The 18,490-nt window shown below is 47.8% G+C and overlaps 2 protein-coding genes across 2 annotated transcripts; one reads left to right on the top strand and one right to left on the bottom strand.

The window, feature by feature from the left end:
• Positions 1-284: 284 nt before the first annotated feature.
• LOC135328576 (olfactory receptor 5AP2-like) lies at positions 285-10,344 on the bottom strand. The gene is made up of 7 exons (XM_064513456.1): positions 9,389-10,344; positions 3,319-3,481; positions 2,736-2,820; positions 2,243-2,355; positions 1,435-1,602; positions 984-1,073; positions 285-404 (listed from the first exon to the last, which is right to left on the bottom strand). The coding sequence occupies exons 1-7, from the start codon at positions 10,342-10,344 to the stop codon at positions 285-287; spliced, it is 1,695 nt and encodes a 564-aa protein (XP_064369526.1).
• A 4,689-nt stretch (positions 10,345-15,033) lies between these two features.
• On the top strand, positions 15,034-15,941 carry LOC112984347 (olfactory receptor 5AP2-like). Its single transcript, XM_064513455.1, has 2 exons — positions 15,034-15,427; positions 15,469-15,941. Exons 1-2 carry the CDS (start codon positions 15,034-15,036, stop codon positions 15,939-15,941), a joined length of 867 nt encoding a protein of 288 aa, XP_064369525.1.
• The last annotated feature ends 2,549 nt before the right edge of the window (positions 15,942-18,490 follow it).

The raw sequence follows: 18,490 nt of genomic DNA, 5'->3' as shown, positions 1-18,490 counted from the left end.
GGTGGATGAAGCCTCTAGTGCTCAAGGATTAGAGGAAAAGAACAGCTATGCAAGCCTTGTCTCCTTTTCTTTTATTAGGAAAACATCTGTGCAGTGGAAAGAAAGCGGAAAGGCTGAGGAACAAATACCTCACTGTGTGAAAGCAAGAAAGGAGCTGTTTTTGAGACTCTCTGGGAGATGACATTGACCCACACCAAAGGGAAACACCACTTCTCTTCTCTTCTTGCCTTCTTTTCTTCATTCTCAGTCCGAGAAGGTCTCGCCCCGTCTTCTGGCTAATGGCATTAGTTGTGGTTTGCCATCTTCCCGTGAACCTGCACTCGATAAATGCAGGTGTACTCTGGGTTTCCCCAGTTGCTCTGTATGAGAAGTTTTATATACTGAAAGGCCCTGGGAAGCTCCTTCTGTAAATAAGGAATAAGCAGCAGCTTGACCGGAGCGTAAAGAGCAACAGTACAGTCAGTAGGTATCTGCCTCTGCCAGCCCTAGTCCTTCTGAGATGGAGCAAGCTCCCCAAAGGGGGTGAGAGCAGCTGTGGACATCGAAGGCTCGCTGGTAGCAGGGCTGCTGGGAAGGCCAGGGACATGGGGAAACTCCTGCTGTGGGGGAAGACACCTGGCATCCTCCCTGCCACCGCCTGCTTCAGCTGGGCCCGCGTCCCCCTTCCCACAGCCCCTTCCTTCTGCTGCTTTCTCTGTGCTAACAGAGAGGCCAGGCAGGCGCTCCTGCATGCAGGGCAGCCCAGTGTGCAACCCCCGCGAAGGCCCGCTGTCTCCTCCAGCTGCCTTGCCAGCAGGAGTGGGAGTGCGGGCAGAGAAGGGTGTCCTGGGAAGAGGGGATGCCATCCACCCTGCTGCCAGGACTGATGGTGCTGCCCACTGGCCCCTTGGCCCAGGGAGAAACAATCCACAGTCCTCCTGCCACGGCTTTGAAGGCAAACCTCTTTTCCTCCCAGGCATCTGGCCTACATGCACTTCCTGTACCTTCAGAGGGAAGGTCTGAATGGCTTGTTCTTCCACATCGTACATGAAGGTCCCCAGGAGAGTTTCCTCTTCTCCTTCCGCACCCACTCCCTTAGAGACCGAGCAGAAGGGGAGCAGGTCAGACGCGACTTGACAAAGAGGAACCGTGCACACTGCATGCAGACGTGTTATCTGCCCAGCCTCTGCTGGGGCGCTAGCAGTAGCTGGGTGCAGGCTCTGGTGAAGCGGAGTCTGCTCCTTGAGTTTTGATCAAGAGCCTTGAGATGCTTGGCCAAAACAAGGCTTAAGAGGGATAAAGCCATCCCATCCCCGGAAACAGCCCCTTAGGCCACTGCAGTGCTTGGGAGAGGCCGGGGCACGACTCTCTAAGGATGCACAAAGGCAAGCAGGTCCCTGTTAGGGCTTTTCCCCATGGCCAGAGCCAAGCCAGAAGTGCCTGGCAAAGACTTACAGACACAGTGAAGTCTCTGGGGGCGCTGCTGATGGTCCCAGATGGAGAGACTGCCTTGAAGATGTGCTGCACGGTGACAGCAGTCGGTTGGATTCGTGCAGGCAACCTAATGACCACCTGGCCCTGAGACCCTTGGAAAGGCCAGCAGTGCCCTGGGGAAACGTCTGGCTGCAAGCAAAAGGCAACAGCAAAGAGTAGTGAGGGAGTGGCAGAGCCAGCACCACTAAACACGTAGGCAGCAGCACAGGTGCCTGTTTGTCTATGGGCTGTATTCCAGCTGATCAATGAATAGCGCGTGAGGAGATGGGCAGAAGCACAAGGCCTTCTTCCCTGTCCAGTAAAGGGCACTCCCAGTATTCCCGAAAAGAGGAAACTTTTGATTAGGAAAGCATGGAATCTGCCACCCCACATCTGAGTCAGGGTCCTACAGATACCGCTCTGCCCAGCAGCTCGGCAGCTCCCCTCGCTCTCTCCCCCAAGCCTCCCACCCCACTGAAGAATGGAAGGGACTATCAGGGATGGGGTAGGCAAATGGGGGCGGCTAAGGAGAAACTCCTTCAGCCAGCTGTGACCAGGCTTCTGGCAGGATGCCACAGTTCAGTTCAGTTCAGAACAGTGTCCCTCCTGAGGGGAACCACTGGTCTGTAGCAAGGCAAGCCCGGTATTAGACCCTAGGTTTCAGGAACCAGATCAATGCTGTGGGCTTGAGCAAGACCAAAGCACAGAGGGGAGATGCCCTGGCATTTGTCCCCAACTTGGCAGGAAGGAATGAAACCAGCACTGAAACTGATGATTCCTGCTACGATACCTGCAAAATTGTATCTGGAGGGTTTGCAGCAGGAAGGAACCAAAGCACCCTGCAGAGCCAATTACCTTCCCACTCATAGCTCTTGGATGTCCTCTGCCTGTCAATGGTGCCACCTGAAATGAGGAGAGAGCAGCTGAGTGCTGCTAGTCCAGTGGCTGATGTTAAAGGCCCTCACCACTCCTGTTGCTGGCACCACAGGCACAAGGGCCTCTAAACTCAAGGTCAGCAACTCCAGATAACCTTAATGTAAGCTCACTGGAGAGGAAGAGAGCTCTTCTGTGAGCACAAAAACATTTGTAGGGGCAGTGCCAGAGGCACCAGTGAGGGGCCTGATCCCAGGCCTGGGAGTGAATGCAAGAGAGCCACTCTGCCACAAGCTTGCTTTTGGACCCCAAGAGGTCATTTCATCTCCCTCTGCTTTGGTGAGCAGCTTCCTTTTAGGAGGTCTATACGCAAGCACAAGGCAAGGAGACTTGACTTCCTGTGTGCATACCTGAGCTTTTCAGAGCCCAGTCAGACACCTGCATGTGGTCCTCCCAACTTGTCTGAGACATTGCCTGCATCGTTTGCTGAACTTCCTAGGAAAGACACGAATGAACATGAGAAAAGACCACATCAGCAGGCAGTTCAGTGTGACTACTGCAGCCTAGCAGAGCGAGTCTGTTAGAAAATGCAAGAGAAGCCTAGTCCAAGGAGTGGCAAGACTCAACGCTTTCTGGTGTGAGAAGCAAGGACTCGTGAATAGCTTCCTTGCCCACAGCCATAGTGCAGACATGGGTCAGACTCCCCACACCCTTGTCTCCACCCGCCAGCTCTCCAGGTCAGACTCAGACTCTGCCAGTGCTGGCTGCTCCCGCGAGTGTTCCTATGTCTCATCACTGCTTCGGGGATCAGGCCAGAGCTACCAGAGGCGAAGAGTAGGCACAGAGCCAAGAGAAGGCTGTCAGGAGTCCTCCACTGCCTGAAGTGGCCTGGCTAAAGGTGGCCTGGAGAAGGGGCTTTATAGAGGAGAAGCTCAACCAGCAAGTTCCTGGCAAGGGATGGGTGCCTGGGGTGACCAAGAAAGTCCCACCAACCACCCCGGAAAGTGCCTTCCCGGGGTCCTGCTCGTCCAAGCCTTCTCCCATCAGATGCAGGATCACCTTCTTCGCATTGTACATCTCCACACTGAGGTGAGCCACCTGCTCCGTCAGAAGCTGCATCTCTTGGGCTTGCTCCCTCAGCAGAGCAAGTGAGTTCCTGAAGACAACAGGAAAGGAGATCCTGTCAGAGAGCTGCCCAGCCCCTGCTGGGAGCCTTCAAGCTCGGGGAGGAGAAGAGACACGTGGGCTTGGGCCCCCTTTTCTTTCCCTGCTTTGCAAGTGCTTCCCGGCACCGCCAGGTTTAGCAAAAGGAAAGACACAAGGGAAAGATATGAGCCCTGGCCCTTATGCAAGTGAGTGCAAAGAGCAGGCGGTCAGCTGACGCTGCTCCACAGAACCAGTGGAACTGTCTCTTACCGCAGAGACTCCAGTTCTGCTGCAGACAGCCCTAGCAGCTCCTGAAAGACAAAGGCTTTCCGTTAGGATGAATATGCACTCCCAGAACCGCCGGGGCTTCCCAGAAGGGGCTTTTCTGGGAAGACACGGCCTAAGTTGCTGCTTCTGTGGCTCAGTCTGCATGGAACCGGCCGAGTCAGGGAGCCATCCAAGCACCACCAGCAGTGCTCCTTTGCAGGACTTTCCTGTCCCACAACAACAGTCACTCACCTGTGTCACTTGCCTTGTCCGTGCTGGCAGCAACACCACACAGTAAACACCAGCTGTAATTCACATCACCAAAATAAATACAGTTATTTTACTAGGACTTCTAAAAATCCCTGTGGTCACGTTGTCTCCTCTCAGACTGGGGTGGCAACAGGACCTGATGCAGAGAGAGGACGTGACTCCAGCTGGGAGCCCTTATTACCCCAGGCCTCAGGGGTCTACACAGTCGTCATCTCCAGGCCTGCTTGGTGCCCCAGAGCTCCTCCCCATTTCCCCTTACTGCTCCAGTGAGCACCAAAACCAGGCTCCATGGGCCTTCTAAGAGCTACTTCTCCATCATGCCACCTGCACTGCCCTTCTGAGAAGCCCCAGCTCAGCTGGGCTCTGCTTCCAAAGTGATGCCTAGGTCTGACCCTGGCTGCCTGTCCTTCCCTCTGCTTTCCACAGCACAACACACCTCTGAGCAGTGTTGGGATACTGGAGCAGCACAGTGAGGAGCAATGCAGAGCTGCGCCCATCCAAGGGATGGGCTCACCACCTGGAACTCATTTCCACAAGAGAGAAGGACTCTCTCTAGCCTCCCCTTCACAGTTGCAAAGCTTTTTCTCCCTCTCTCTCTCTCCCTCTCTCTCTCTGTCTGTCTGCCTGGCAGGGAGACCACCAATCTTCCTTTGATTTGGACATCCTCAAGAAGCACTTGGGCCATGGGAGTTTCTACAGAGACCGCCCAAAAGGGCAAGCTGCAAAATAGGCAGGACTTCTGTCCAAGAGGGTGCTACTTCCTAACGCTGTGTGCATCGATATCAGTTCTTAGGCAGGGTGGGCTCCACTTGTAGAGAGCACCTCAGGAGCACCCTGAATCCCTGAAACAGGAAATTGGAAGGCACCCCAGTGCCTCTCCCTCACCCTGAGAGTTGACATCCAGCCTGTTGGTGCTACCGCTGACAGCTGTCTGCTCATAAGAACTCACCAAGAGTGACTGGGATCAACAAGAGGAGGATTTTCAAGAGCCTTCTCTTGCGCAGGGTGATCTCTTGCCTGAAAAAGAGGGAGGAGCCTTGTTGTTATGAATGCTCCAAGTCTGGGGCAAACCTCTTCCCAGGTGCATTTTCCTCTACAGGCTGCAGAGAAGCAAGTTTGGCAGTCTACTGCTGCTGGCAGAAAGCTGAAAGACCAACCCCCAAAAGGCACATGGTCTCTGTCAGCCCTATTCCACATGGCAGCTCTTCTGGGAAGAAAGTGCTCCAAGAGCACCTCTGGAAAAGGAGTTTCCATAATCCAGGGAAATAAACAGATCCCGCAAGGGAAAACAGCTTTCTGGCAGTCTCTGTGGTGTGCTTGCTTTCTCTTTGGCTAAGGAAGGAGGCATGCTTTCCCTGGAGATTCCCAGGATCCCTTCTGAGGGGGTGTTTTCCACACAACGGGAAGAGCAGGAGCCTCGTATGGCTCCTCTGCCAGAGCCTGCTGTCCAGACACATCTGCGAGGTGTCGTGCTGCTGCCTGGCCCCTCCAAAATGCACCCCGCATTAGGCTGCATCTGCGCTGCCAACCCAGCCAGACACCCAGGGAGAAGAAAGCGGCCTCGTACCGATTCTCCAGGCACCGTCCGGGCCCTGCAGCATCCTCCGCTGTGTCGCTGGCAGTTCTGCTGCCAGAGGAGGCTGTCGGTGCCTTCCGCACCCTTCCACGAGGAGCTCTCCCCCTTGCCATTGCTGTGGGAGGCCAAGCTCTCAGCTCAGCTCGTCCCCTTCAGGCCCAGGAGGTCGGCTGGCACCCGGCAAGGCACCGACCCGACCCTCAAGAGCAGAGAGCTGCAAGGCCGCCACAGGCTGCTTCCAGCTGCCGAGGGGCGGCTGGCCCTGACCTCACAGCAGGCCCCGCCATGGGTCACAGTGGTGGCTGCGAGGTCACACTGGGGCTGGGCACACCCGGCGGGCTCTCCTCAGGCAGCGCATTTAGCCCTAGGAGCGTGTTTGTTCCTCGTTTTGTACAGCCCTGGGGGCCTGGATGGCCCCTGCATGGGGGCACCAGACGCACTGCGGGCACTGGGCAGCACAGCCCATAGCAGCGTCCTGGAGAGGTGGCATGGGGGGCACAGGGCCTCCAGAGCGTGGGCCGCATGTGTCCTGCCCGCCTGGGGCAGGGCAACCCCTGCCAGCCACGGGGAGCCTGCAGGGCAGTGCGGGGGCTGCCAGTGTAGGGTCAAGCCAGGCTGGGTCTGTGCCATGTGCGGGGCTCCAGCCACCCAGCCACACCGGGGTGGCAGGAGGGGGAGTGGGGCCCTGGGGCCCTTGTGGCAGGGCGGTATTGGGGGGCAATGCTCCGGGTGGGACTGGGCCTCCCTCGCCTCAGCTGACTCTTGCTCGCGGCTCCCACGGACGCTGGGCATGGCCTCGGTGGCCATCATGTGTCTGCTCTTGCCCAACTCATACCTCAGCTGCCGCCCCTGCATTCCCTTTGCCCTGGCCATGGGGGTCACCCTTTTCCTGCTACAGCCCTGCAGTGCTTGGGGTCCTGGGCATGTGGCTATGGAGGGACACAGGCCCTGGGACACTCCGGCACCAGGGTACAGGGCGGGATACAGTCCCAGAGGGCACCCCAGAAGCCTGGTATCTGGGTATGGGTGGGGGGACAGCACACTAGGACCCCAGTAGCAGGATATGGTTGAAGAGAGCCTCCCAGGGCCTCCCAGAACCCTGGTATGTGGGTATGGGTGGGGAGACACAACCTGTCAGGGCCTGCTAGGAGCCTGGTATGTGGGGAACACAGAACCACAGAAGGGTGGAGGTTGGAAAGCACCTCTGCAGGACATCTAGTGCAGCCCCCCTGCTCCAGCAGGGTCACCTAGAGCTGATTTAGAATTAAAACATAGTATTTCAAATTAAAAAAATGACACTGACTCCCCCCCACCCCCACCACAATTCTATCTTACTAATAGAAAGAAAAGAATATGACAAAGTACACTGTGTATCCCATGGGCTTATTTTCCCACTACCATTGCATCAGCTTGAGACTAGGAAAGAAGCTACTAGGATTTAGGATGGTAAATTCAAATTTAAACTTTATTACAAATTCTGTTTCCTTGAGACCAAAGAGCAACTACATGCTCATTACAGCTTCAGGCCTTCCACTTGGATGAGGATGAAAACAGAGCAATTCCTTTGCCTCTCTCATAAAAGCCTCTCTCAGCTCTTTGTTCCTCAGGCTGCAGATGAGGGGACTCAGCAGGGGGGTCACCAGCGTGTAAAACACAGAGGCCACCTTGTCTAGACCGTAGTGGCTGGAGCTGGGTTTTAGCTATATAAAGAAGATTGTCCCACAGAGTAAGGAAACAGCTGTTACATGGGAGGCACACATGTTGACACACATGGAGATGTGCTCCAGATTGTCTTTCCACTATGAAAACAGGATAGATGCTTCCTTTTAAAGTGAAATATACCAGCTCTCTTGGTCTCTCCTCATATCAGATGCTCCAGTCCCTTAATCACCCTTGTGGCCATTCACTGGGCTTGCTCCAGTATGTCCATGTTCCTCTCGTACTGGAGAGCCCAGAAGCAGCCCCAGCACTCCAGATGCGGCCTCCCCAGTGCTGAGTAGAGGGGAAGGATCACCTCTATTGATGTGCTGACAAGGCTTTTCCTAATGCAGCCCAGGAGGCTGGTGGCCGCCTTTGCTGCAAGAGCACATTGCTGGTTCATGTTGGACTGGTGCCCACCAGGACCCCCAGGTCCTTTTCTGCCAAGCTGCTCTCCATCTGATTGTCTCCCCAGCAAGATCAGTGTCAGAGCACTCAGAATACTCTTGAGCTACAAATTGCCTATGAGTTTTCTCACTTGACATGGTTGCATCCTTTAATGATTGAAAAAATGTCAAATTTGTGGAAAGCACGTGAAAGTAGGTAGGAGATGGAAGAGGCAGGCATTAAGGCCTTACTGCCTTTCTGCAGGAATATTTACAGATATTGTAGAGGCCCTCCTTCCATCCTATAATGCTTTTTCTTTGGCTAGACCAACTCTGAATAGCACCCATTTTCAGCACTCCCATCAAACGTGCAGGTTTTGACGTCAAGAAAGATTTCCATGCCAATGCTAGAAACAGATGTTCCTCACTGAGATGAGTAGTCTTCACGAGTTATCAATTTCCCTTCAGAGCAATGTGATAGGCAGTGCAAAGCAAAGGGATCCCAGGGTGAAAGAGGTTATATGAGGACTGATGGAGTTTCCACAGCAGGAGGCCGTGACCATACTCTCATAAGCATTTGTTGTCATATCTTGGCATCAACTTTCTTCCAATGTGAATACTTACTTTTCCAGATTCTCCCTCCTCCCCCGCCCCAAACTCAACTCTCAAATTCACTCACATGTGACAGTGGGGGGATTTTATTGGGGATTAGAGATGAGATCAAAATGGTCTAACAGCGGTCTGAGAAGGTACATCATCTTATATTCTCCTAGCTAATATTGTTAATGCTTCAAGACTGTCCTTGCTGTAAGATGAATTGCACTTGTTTCCTTAAAGCAAAAACTGACATATTTGCTATCAAGTAAAAGAATAGCTACAAAGTAGAGGAGTCCTACCAATTTACTGTGATTACAGAACTTCCTCGAGCAATAGGATCCTGCATCCATATCCCTGTTGTAACTATGATAAAAATGCATATGACTAGTTATTTTGCAGCTCTTAGGAAAATAAAATACCTAAACTCTAATGGTCTTCAGCATTCCACTCTGAGCCTTATTCGATTCCTTCATGTCACATGTGAAGTTTTGCATGAGACATCTTCTAATGCTCACTGGGGTACACAGAGACAATCTGAATTTTTTAGTTCGATGGTTAATGTGTTTGTAAAAAGAAAAGACATCTATACCAATCCCTACTTTACTGATGTTTTGTCTATGGAGGGGACAGTCCCTGCCTACCTACAGCCCAGAAAATGTGATAAAATTCAAGTGTCTTGGTCGATTCAAGTATCCTCAGCAGAGGAAGGGATTTAGTATGCCTTGCCCATTTCAGAGGTGAGTTGTCTATCTAAGAAATGCTGACAGTTTACTTACTTGTAGTCCATGAATAATTTCACAGCAAGAAAAGAAAAAAACATTTCTCAGTGAAAAATGTATAAATCAGTAGAACTGTGATTTGTATTTCCTGTGAGAAAGAGAGGCCTCTAATAATTCAAAATCATTTTTTTCCTACAGCCTAGTGACTTCAAAATTGAATGAAGTTCGAGGGTCCCATTCCTCCTGGTTTTCCTCTGTGGAAGATGTTATTGTGGGGCCCATGTCTCAGGGTTCAATACCGCAATTCACGTCTGTGTTGAAGCTATGGAAGAACCTACATAAAGCAGTAAAGATTAAGGAAAAATCAAATTCGTTTATACCTTCACAAAGGATAAGTTGCTCACTTATTAGCTGATATAATACTTTTATGTTGACTGCAGTTTAAAATCTTTCTCCTGCACTTCGCAAGAGCATCCTTCACCTCTCTGTTCCTCAGGCTGTATAATGGGGGGTTGAGCATGGGGGTCACCAGTGTGTAAAACACAGATACCACCTTGTCTAGACTGGTGTGGCTGGAGCTGGGTTGTAGGTACATAAAGAAGCCTGTCCCATAGTATAAGGAAACAGCCATCAAATGGGAGGCACATGTGCTGAAGGCTCTGGACCTGTTCTGTGCAGAGCGCATCCTCAGGACAGTGGAGAGGATACAGCTGTAGGAGAGCAAAACAATCACATTTGTGCCTACCACATTTGTAACAAAAAGTACAAGGATCACCATTTCATTGCGGTGGGTGTCAGAGCAAGCAAGCTTTAGCACGGGGCTGGAGTCACAGAAGAAGTGGTCGATCAGGTTAGGTCCACAGAAAGAGCCCCCAAATGTGCAGCCTGTGTATATCACAGCACTGAGAAACCCAATGAGGTAAGAAGCTGCTACCAGCTGCGTGCGGACTTGCTGGGAGATGATCATCACATAAAGCAATGGGTTGCAGATAGCAACATATCGGTCATAGGCCATCACAGCAAGGAGGTAACATTCAGCAGTGGCAAAGAAAGCAAAGCCATAGAACTGTGTCACACATCCAGCGAAAGAAATGGTTTTATTCTCTAGTAGCAGATCTACTAGCATCTTGGGGGTGACCACTGTGGAATAGCAGGCATCAGTAAATGACAAATGGGTGAGGAAGAAGTACATAGGGGTATGGAGTCTGGGATCAGTCCACACCAGGACCATAATCCCAATGTTCCCCGCCAAAGTGACAGTATAAATCAGGAAAAACAACCCAAAGAGAGGGATCTGTGCAAATGGCCTATCTGTAATTCCCAAGAGGATGAATTTGTTGTATGTGTGATTTTGTCCCATGGCCAAATGTTACCTGTTGAGGCAAAAGGAAGAAAAACGTCAAAAAGATAAAAAGTAGTTTCAGTTTGGGGCAAGGTTTTGCTCCAATCAATCATCAATTTAATTGCTGCATTTTGATATATTCTGCTACGATATTTTCTCAATCCAATATGTATATGTTTTTTGTCTTTCAGCTGAGATGCTTAAAAAAGAGTGCAGAATGTGTTGAAGCAATACAAATGTCACATTTGTTTCTATGTCTGGAGAGTTAAAAATAGGCATTATTTCTAGCATTTGTGTTTTTGAATTTAAGGAACAATATCAGATTTTTGTCACTTTCAGTTTGAAAGAAATTTTGAATTTCCACTGGTTGTATTCACGGAAGAACTGAAAAAGAACTCTTACGGAATGAAACTAACAAGATCTACAGAAAATACGATATTATTTACAAGGCAATCCAGTGAAATCTATAAGTCAGCAAACCTCAAAATAGAAAATACAGTTCAGCTTTACAATTTTGAGAACTTTCAAACATTTTCACTTGGCTTCCAATTATTATTCCTGTCTGAAAATCACATTTAGCAAGTAGTTGAATACCATTTACAATGGATAAATGTCACATGGATAAATTCATGGTTTGTATCTTCATGAGCTCCAGCATACCGAAGCACTCTGGAAAATACAGGCATTATGTTAAGATGCTTGCTTGAAAACTGCGTTAATTTTAAAACATACTCATTCCAAAGGCTGCTTTGTTAATGACTCTATTCTTATTGCGATGATCATTTTAAATGTTACATTTCTCTATAACAAAGTAAGACTTACCCTGGTTTAGTACTCGCCTAAATCAGTCCTTGCATTAGTTGTCTCAATAAAAGAAAAGCAATCTGTACGAGCTATTGCTTTGTCTTATGGTGAAGAAAACCTACTTTGGTAGAGCTCATTTCTGAAGGAGTCTGAAAATAGGTGTAAAAGAGGAGACGAACAAGAAAGCCCCTTGCCCAAAGGAAGCTGAGGCTCTGCTTTGTCATGGCATACAAGTCCCCCCTGTGCATTCACCACTATCGAATGGTGGGAGACAAGATTTTATCCCAAAGGAAGCAGAGAACATCTGCAGGTAGGCATAATTCATGTGCAGAGAAGCTGTGGAGATGTAACTTGCCTGATATGAAGAAAGATGCACTCCCTTCCGGACCCCAGCTGCTGAGCCTCTGGGTGATCGAGAGGTAAATATGGCCCAGCGTGCTGTCCTGGGAACAAGCCTCCAGGGCTCCGCACCGGGCTGTTTACTGTAGCAAGAGAAGAGAGTGAAACATGACTCTGAAAGCCACTGTGCAGCTTCAGATATCTGAAAGACCTTATGTGTGTAAGCAGCCACTAAGCACAGGCACGAACAAAACAAATGGCAGTGATGACCCCCTGGCCTGCTCATATTGTGCTTCTTCAGAAACACCTGTGCACTAGGCAAAGATTTCAGACTGACCTTTCCTACAGAGACATTTCAGATCTTTTAAAGGAGTTACTACATTCCCCCAAAGTTCCTAAAACACAACAAATGATTCCCTCTCTGGAGCTGCTGATTTCTTTCCGCTGACCCTGGGCAGCCCAGCTTTCCAGCAAGGATGGGTTTATCTACCTTTAGGTACCTAAAGCATGGATGCCCATGTCTGAGCCAGGGACTCTGGTCTTCCACTATATTCAGCAGTGTGAAACAGGCATTTTCAGGGAGTTAAGGTTCTCACAGGGTCACAGGAGCATTCTGGTGGGAAGGGAGCTCAGGAAGTATCTAGACGAACCTCCTGCTCATGCAGCAAAGTCAACACTGAGTTCAGATCACGTTGTTCAGGGCTTTGCTTTGAAAATCTTGAAGAATGGTGGCTGCATGAACTCACCGGGCCCCTGTTACTTATCTGCACAGTGAACTTTGTTTTCCTTATGTTCAGCCAGACCCTCCCCTGTTTTATTTATGCCCACTGTCACTCCTCCTCCTGCCATGCACCATAGTAAAGAGTCTGGTTCTGTCTTCTTGGTGCTCTCTCCTTGTAGGTGTTAGGAGGCTGCTATGAGGTCTCCCTGAAGCCATCTCTTTTAAAGGTTGAACAGGCCCAGCTCCCTCAGCCTCTTCTCATAGGGAATGTGCTGCAGCCCCAGCTGTCTTGGTGGCCCTCCACTGAACTCGCTTCAGTTTTGTGATCACTTTCCTGTATTGGGGGCCCCCAAACTGGATGCAGTAGCTAGGTGTGGTCGAACGAGTGCTGAATAGAGGGGGATAACCACTCTCCTTTGATCCACTACCTCACACACTCAAGTCATGTCCTGCTTGCTGTCCATGAGGGCCTCTGGGGCCATTTTGGTTGAGTTGCTCTCCAGGAAGCCAGTACCCAATCTGTATCACTGTCAGGGGCTCTTCCTTATCAGGGGCAGGACCTTGCATCTGTGTCTGTTAAATTTCACAAGGTTACTGTTGGCCAGTCCCTCCAGCCTGTCCAGATCCCCCTGAATGGGAGCCCTGCCCTTGAGTGTTTTGACTGGTCCCCCTGCCAACCCAAGTCTGGTGCTATCCACAAGCTGTATTGGGGGGGGGGGGGTCATTCTCTCTTCTTCCCCAGTGCTACTGGTCAAGAGATCAAACAGGATAGGTTGCAGGAGAGACGCCTGTGGCACTCCACTTGTAACCAGCTTCCAGGTAGAGTATGACACATTAGTCGTGACCCTCTAAGCCTAACAATGCAGCCAGTTTTTCACTCCTCTGGACTATAATGCCTCAGCTTGGATACATAGATGCCATAGGAGACCATGGTCAAAAGTCTTGCTAAAGTCATAGTAGACAACATCCCCTGCACTCCCTTCATTCACAGTTCTAGTCATTTTATCCTAGACGCAATTGGGTTGGTCAGGCATGATTTACCCTTGACAAATGCATGCTGGATATTTCCAGTCACCTTCTTCTCCTTCATGTGCCCAGAAATAGCTTCCAGAAGCCAAATCTCCAAATGTCTATGTGATCACTTCTGGAGCATTCAAGATTTTACTAAACATTTGGTTGTCGTCTGAGAATCGCAGGTTTTACAGATTGCAATACATAATCATGAGAATCCTTAAAAATTATCTCACAATAAGATACTTTTCAGCCCTCTAGTAACATCCTCTTGCTACACATTTTCTGTTTTTGCTGTAGGTCTGGAGGTTGGAAATCATAACAACAGCCAGTATTCTCAGTGAGGGCAACTGTGTCCTAATTCTAGCATTATGTTGCAGCACTCTTCTCTGACCATTTGTAGCTTTCCCATTTCCCAATTCACTAAGAAAATTGTTGTCTTCACTAGGCTGGTAACCTTTTTTGTTTTGGAATTTGGTAAAATATTCCCTATGATTAGAAGAGTTCTTTGTTTTCCTTCTGGCTATTTAACATGTTTTTTCCAAGGCTGCAATGTGGTGATCACTTTCCAGGGTAAAATTGCCTTGTAAACACTCGTGCTTTAAGTATGCCTTTTCTATGCCAGGTGAAGTCCAAAAATATGTAATGTTAATGAACAGCGTTCAGTGCTAATACAGCTGTGTGGTAGAAGTAGGAGAGCAGAAGTATTACTTTTTCAAATTAACAATGTTGTTGATCTTCACAATCTCCTTGCAGATGCATCTACACGGTAGTTGTCTACATTTGGTAGATATCAATAACTATCTCTATCATATTTTACACGACAAGATGTAGCTTGGGAGCCCCAGCTTTTATCAGTGCTCTACTAGGTGCCAGTCCTCCATTGCTCCTGGTGGCTGCTGCAAAGACCTTTGCTAAATCTTTCCAGCTTGAGTGTTTCCATAATCATAAGATGCTGAGACACTGTCTCTTAAGAGCCACTGTTTCTCGACAACTTTACAACAATTCTCGATTTTTGCTTACTCCAACTCCCAGAAGGCAGCCCATCTCAAGCCTTAAGAAAGTCATAGCTCCAGACCTCTAATTCCCTTGAAATCACTAAGGGAAGTTTCCAATTATATCTGGAGGGGAGGAAAAACAAAAAAAGGGATTGGCCAGGGGTATTGTGACCAACAAGGCCATTGGCAGCTTATGCCAACCATTTAAGCTAGAAAGCAATAAATAGTGGAGAGAAGAGCCCCTGAGAGGAACATCCGTACATGGACATCCAACAGTGTGTAGAATAAAAAAAAAAGAAGAAGAAGAAGAGTGGGAGAGAGAGAAAAGAAAAGGAGACTTGGAATAAATTTCCTTCTCTAAAGCTCTGATTTGCAAGGCAAGCTAGAAAGTGGACAAGTACTTTTTTTCTTTTTTCTGGTAAAGTAAATGATGTTTCTGTGAGAGAGAGTCATCCAGACAGGTAAGAAACATCTCCTGGCTAGAGGCAATGTCAAAGAAAGTTTGTAGCAGTAATGAATACATGACTGTAGAAAAATGTGCAAAGCTTGGCTGAAGTGTTTGAATGGCCAATGTAGTTAAGAGACATGGGTCTGGAAGTCCCAGGTAGCTGCATGGCCTGGTGTTTGTGGAACAATTGAGCAGCCTGCCAGAACACCTTGGCATTTTTTAAGCAAACAGCGTTTGGCTGGGAAATTTCCTCACTACCTACAGAACACAGGATAAACAGCATTAATAATAAGCAAGCAAGCAGGCGAACAAGCCAGCACCTTAAATTAACTGATTTCACCAAAACTGCATTCTTGTCTGATAGCAAAATGTCTCACACATTGACGATGGCTTGGGAGAACTGGACCACAGTGACAGAATTCATTTTCAAGGGATTAACAGATCACCCAGGCTTCCAAGGCACCCTCTTGACAGTTTTCCTAGTCATCTATGTCACCACAGTGGTGGGTAATCTTGGTATCCTTATAGTAGTGTGGCTTGATTCTCACCTTCAAATCCCCATGTACTTTTTTCTCAGTAATTTGTCCTTCTTGGATGTGTGTTACTCCTCAGCTGTCACACCCAAAGTGCTGGTGAATTACTCATTAGAAAGGAAAACGACTTCTTTTGCTGGCTGCCTCATACAGCTGTATTTTTACGCTGCTTTTGCAACTACAGAGTGTTATCTTCTGGCCGTGATGGCATATGATCGGGACGTTGCCATCTGTATCGCGCTACACAGTCATCATGTTCCAAAAGGTCTGCGTTTTTCTGTTGTCTAGGTCATGTGGTTGCTTTTTTTAATCCACTGATACTCACAGGCTCTGCATTGAGGATGTCCTTCTGTGGTCCCAACTTCATTGACCATTTCTTCTGTGATGGGTGCCCACTGTTAAAACTGGCCTGCTCTGGCCCTCACCTCAGTCAAGTGCTGATGCTTGTTTCTGGAGGGTTCAGTGAGGTCTCCACTACATCAGTCGTCCTCATCTCAAACTGCTGCATCCGAGCCACTATCCTGAGGATGGATTCTACAAAGGGCAGGTACAAAGCCATCAATACCTGTGCCTCCCACCTGACAGCTGTCGCCATCTTCTGTGGGACTCTCCTTTTCATGTACCTGCGACCCAGCTCCAGTTACTCTTTGGGCAGGGATAAAATCATTTCTGTGTTTTATGTGGTGGTGACCCCCATGCTGAACCCCCTCATCTACAGCCTGAGAAACAAGGAGGTGAAGAATGCTCTGAAAAGAGCATGAGAGAAAATAATCGCTTCACAGCGAAAGCACTAAGTGGTTTGAGATTTAGACAGTGACGGGAATGTGGTCTGTGTTTTGTTTTGTTTCTATCTCCTGTGCATTATTGGCCATTTTGTATTATGTCTGGCCCTACAATGTGGGATTGGTTTGTTATACCGTTGCATCTAGATGGTGCATTTCATAACAGGAAAAATATACATGTGTGTTCATGGAAGAACTCCAAAGACAGATTTGTGAACAAATGTACTAAATGTCCAGTTTGCTGCTGAATATTGGGAGGCAAACAAAAGCACTAAGTTTCCTCATGGACCTACCATTTGTTAGGCAACCCCAAGTCACCTATATTTTGAAGGGAAACATGAAGACAAGGCCCAGCACTGTAAAACGAAAGCCATTTGCAAAGGATTTCTGCCAAGAACTCAGACCATTTTCTTTACTTCTCAGTCTTCTTCTTTGACCTGAATCTACTCAGGGTCATTCTCTCCTTTCTCTTCTGTGGATGTTGTTGATCAGCGCTGTGGAGTATTCCTTAATGAGTTCTGTATCCATCCCAGTCAGGTTAGGGACTCTACAAAATTAAGGCTAATTTCACAGCTGAAACAAGTGTTTTCACAGCTGCCAAAACTGGCTGGAAAAGTGATGGTAAATGTGTTCTGATACAGGCTCGCCAGGATATCGGTTTACCTGAAAGATGCCCAAGTATCTCTGCTTCAGCTAGGGAGTGAGACCAAATATGCTTTCAAAGTCTTTATGGTCCTTTCAATGGGTTTAAGTCACACAGAAACCTTAGTAGAACGGGACCCAGGTTACTACCAAGGAATCCCTGCTACCGATGGGAGCGTTCAGGCAAACACACAAAGCAGACCAAGGCATTTCTAATGAAAGAGAAGGAAATGTTTCCCCAAAGCTGCAGAAAAATGGGAAATTCAAGAGAAACTTCTTGGTGAATCCTCTTTCCCAATGATCCATGAAAAGCTGTTTAAAGACGTACTTAAAATTACTCTTTCTGCTGCACTTTAATTCTTCAAAATGCTTGTTAGAGTGAATAAACGTTTCAAATGAGGGTTTAATTTTCGAACCCAGAACATTAAGTATTGGACAGTGACAATTCCCAAATGTGCTGCTTAGCATTGTTTTTCAATATATATATTCACATTTGAGGATGGGCATTCAAACCATGGTGCGTTAGTTGCAATAAAATTAAAATTTCTAATGAACTCTTCTTCATTTTTCTCATTAATTCTCTCAAAACGTGTAATTATCTCTATCTGAAAGAGAACATTAGTCGTAGGATTTAGCTGACCAAATTTAAAGTTTAAAACCTAAACATCTACATCTGATCTCTTCGTCTCCCTCCATAGCAGGAGGAAAAGTGCATGATTCTTCTCGTCTTAAAACAGACACATGTAATCACTCAGATGAATTCTAAGGCTTAGCTTTCTTGCATACAGGCTCAGTTCTCTTGATACAAAAAACATAGCATGATTATCTCAGCCTGACATATTTAACTTCAAGACTTCTGAGCTTAGGCTTGCTGAAACCCACCCAGCCTACCTGTCATGTCATTTACATATTTGTTAGACATAAGGATATACTCCCTTTTAGTTGTATGCGAAGTGTTTTCCAGATACTCATTGCAACTCTTCCTTTCCATTTGTACCTCCATTTGAAGGCAGAAGTTAACAGGCCAAAAATACACTTACATACAGCAACACAGCTGTGTAACTGACACAAAGTAGATAATGAATTTAGGGATAAGCATTTCAGAAATTTATATATAATCACCCAATAATTATACATGTAACCATTCTCTACATGCTAAATAAATTGTTCTTCCTCATCTATCACTCCTTATTTTGTAAGAAGCGAAAGAAGAGCATCTTTTATGCAAAACTAGGATGTATATTTTATGTTTTCAAGAAGTAGGGAGTATTTCAAGTTATTTTATCTAGAGGAGGAGAATAAAAAACGTTGAATTTACAGAGGTGTAGGTAATACAATGGGAACAAAGATTCAAAATAATGGTGAAACTGTTATCACCTACAAAATTCCAAAATGGGTCTTCAAGCATGACCAATAGAAACCACTCGGTTACAACTTTGCTATTTGCAGTGCCACCTATCGCTCAGCAAAACCACCAATATCTAGGTCAGCATGGCTATTCACATCGTATGTATATATACTTATAGCTATAGATGTGGTGTCAGTATTTGGGGTCACTGATTTACATAAGTTTTTAGGATTGTGGCTGTGGGAAGAGCTAGAGAAGAGTACTGGTCTTTTTGGAAGAAAAGGAGGTAGTATGGGGAAGGGTTGTTTGCTTAATCTGCCACAAGGCCTGTGTTTGGGCTCTGAGGCTTTGGGCAACGATGAGTTGTTCCTCAAATAGACTTTTCAACTCCCATTACGCACAAGGGAGATCTGGCAAGGCAGCGAGCGGAGGTTAGGTGAGCCATCTAACCAAGCACAGGCATATGCTCTGGGTGAGTTGCTTAGCTCTCTAGCCATCACTGAGTTGATTCTGGTCTCTGGTGCCATTGCAGATACCC

Source organism: Dromaius novaehollandiae, chromosome 5, assembly GCF_036370855.1.
Source record: "Dromaius novaehollandiae isolate bDroNov1 chromosome 5, bDroNov1.hap1, whole genome shotgun sequence".
In the NCBI taxonomy this organism is placed as follows: Eukaryota; Metazoa; Chordata; class Aves; order Casuariiformes; family Dromaiidae; genus Dromaius; species Dromaius novaehollandiae.
The sequence above is the reverse complement of the archived record's forward strand: the minus strand, read 5'-3'. Positions and strand labels throughout refer to the sequence as shown.

What these genes read in the sequence shown, in the direction of transcription:
- LOC135328576 (XM_064513456.1), bottom strand. Translation starts at nt 10,344, where the DNA reads ATGGGACAAAATCACACATACAACAAATTCATCCTCTTGGGAATTACA. An exon ending in GGAAGGCACTTTCCGGGGTG is followed by an intron (nt 2,821 to 3,318) that starts GTTGGTGGGACT and finishes TGTCTTTCCTAG; the next exon opens with GAAGTTCAGCAAACGATGCA. An exon ending in CTCCAGATACAATTTTGCAG is followed by an intron (nt 1,603 to 2,242) that starts GTATCGTAGCAG and finishes TTTTGCTTGCAG; the next exon opens with CCAGACGTTTCCCCAGGGCA.
- LOC112984347 (XM_064513455.1), top strand. Translation starts at nt 15,034, where the DNA reads ATGGCTTGGGAGAACTGGACCACAGTGACAGAATTCATTTTCAAGGGA. An exon ending in CATCTGTATCGCGCTACACA is followed by an intron (nt 15,428 to 15,468) that starts GTCATCATGTTC and finishes TCTGTTGTCTAG; the next exon opens with GTCATGTGGTTGCTTTTTTT.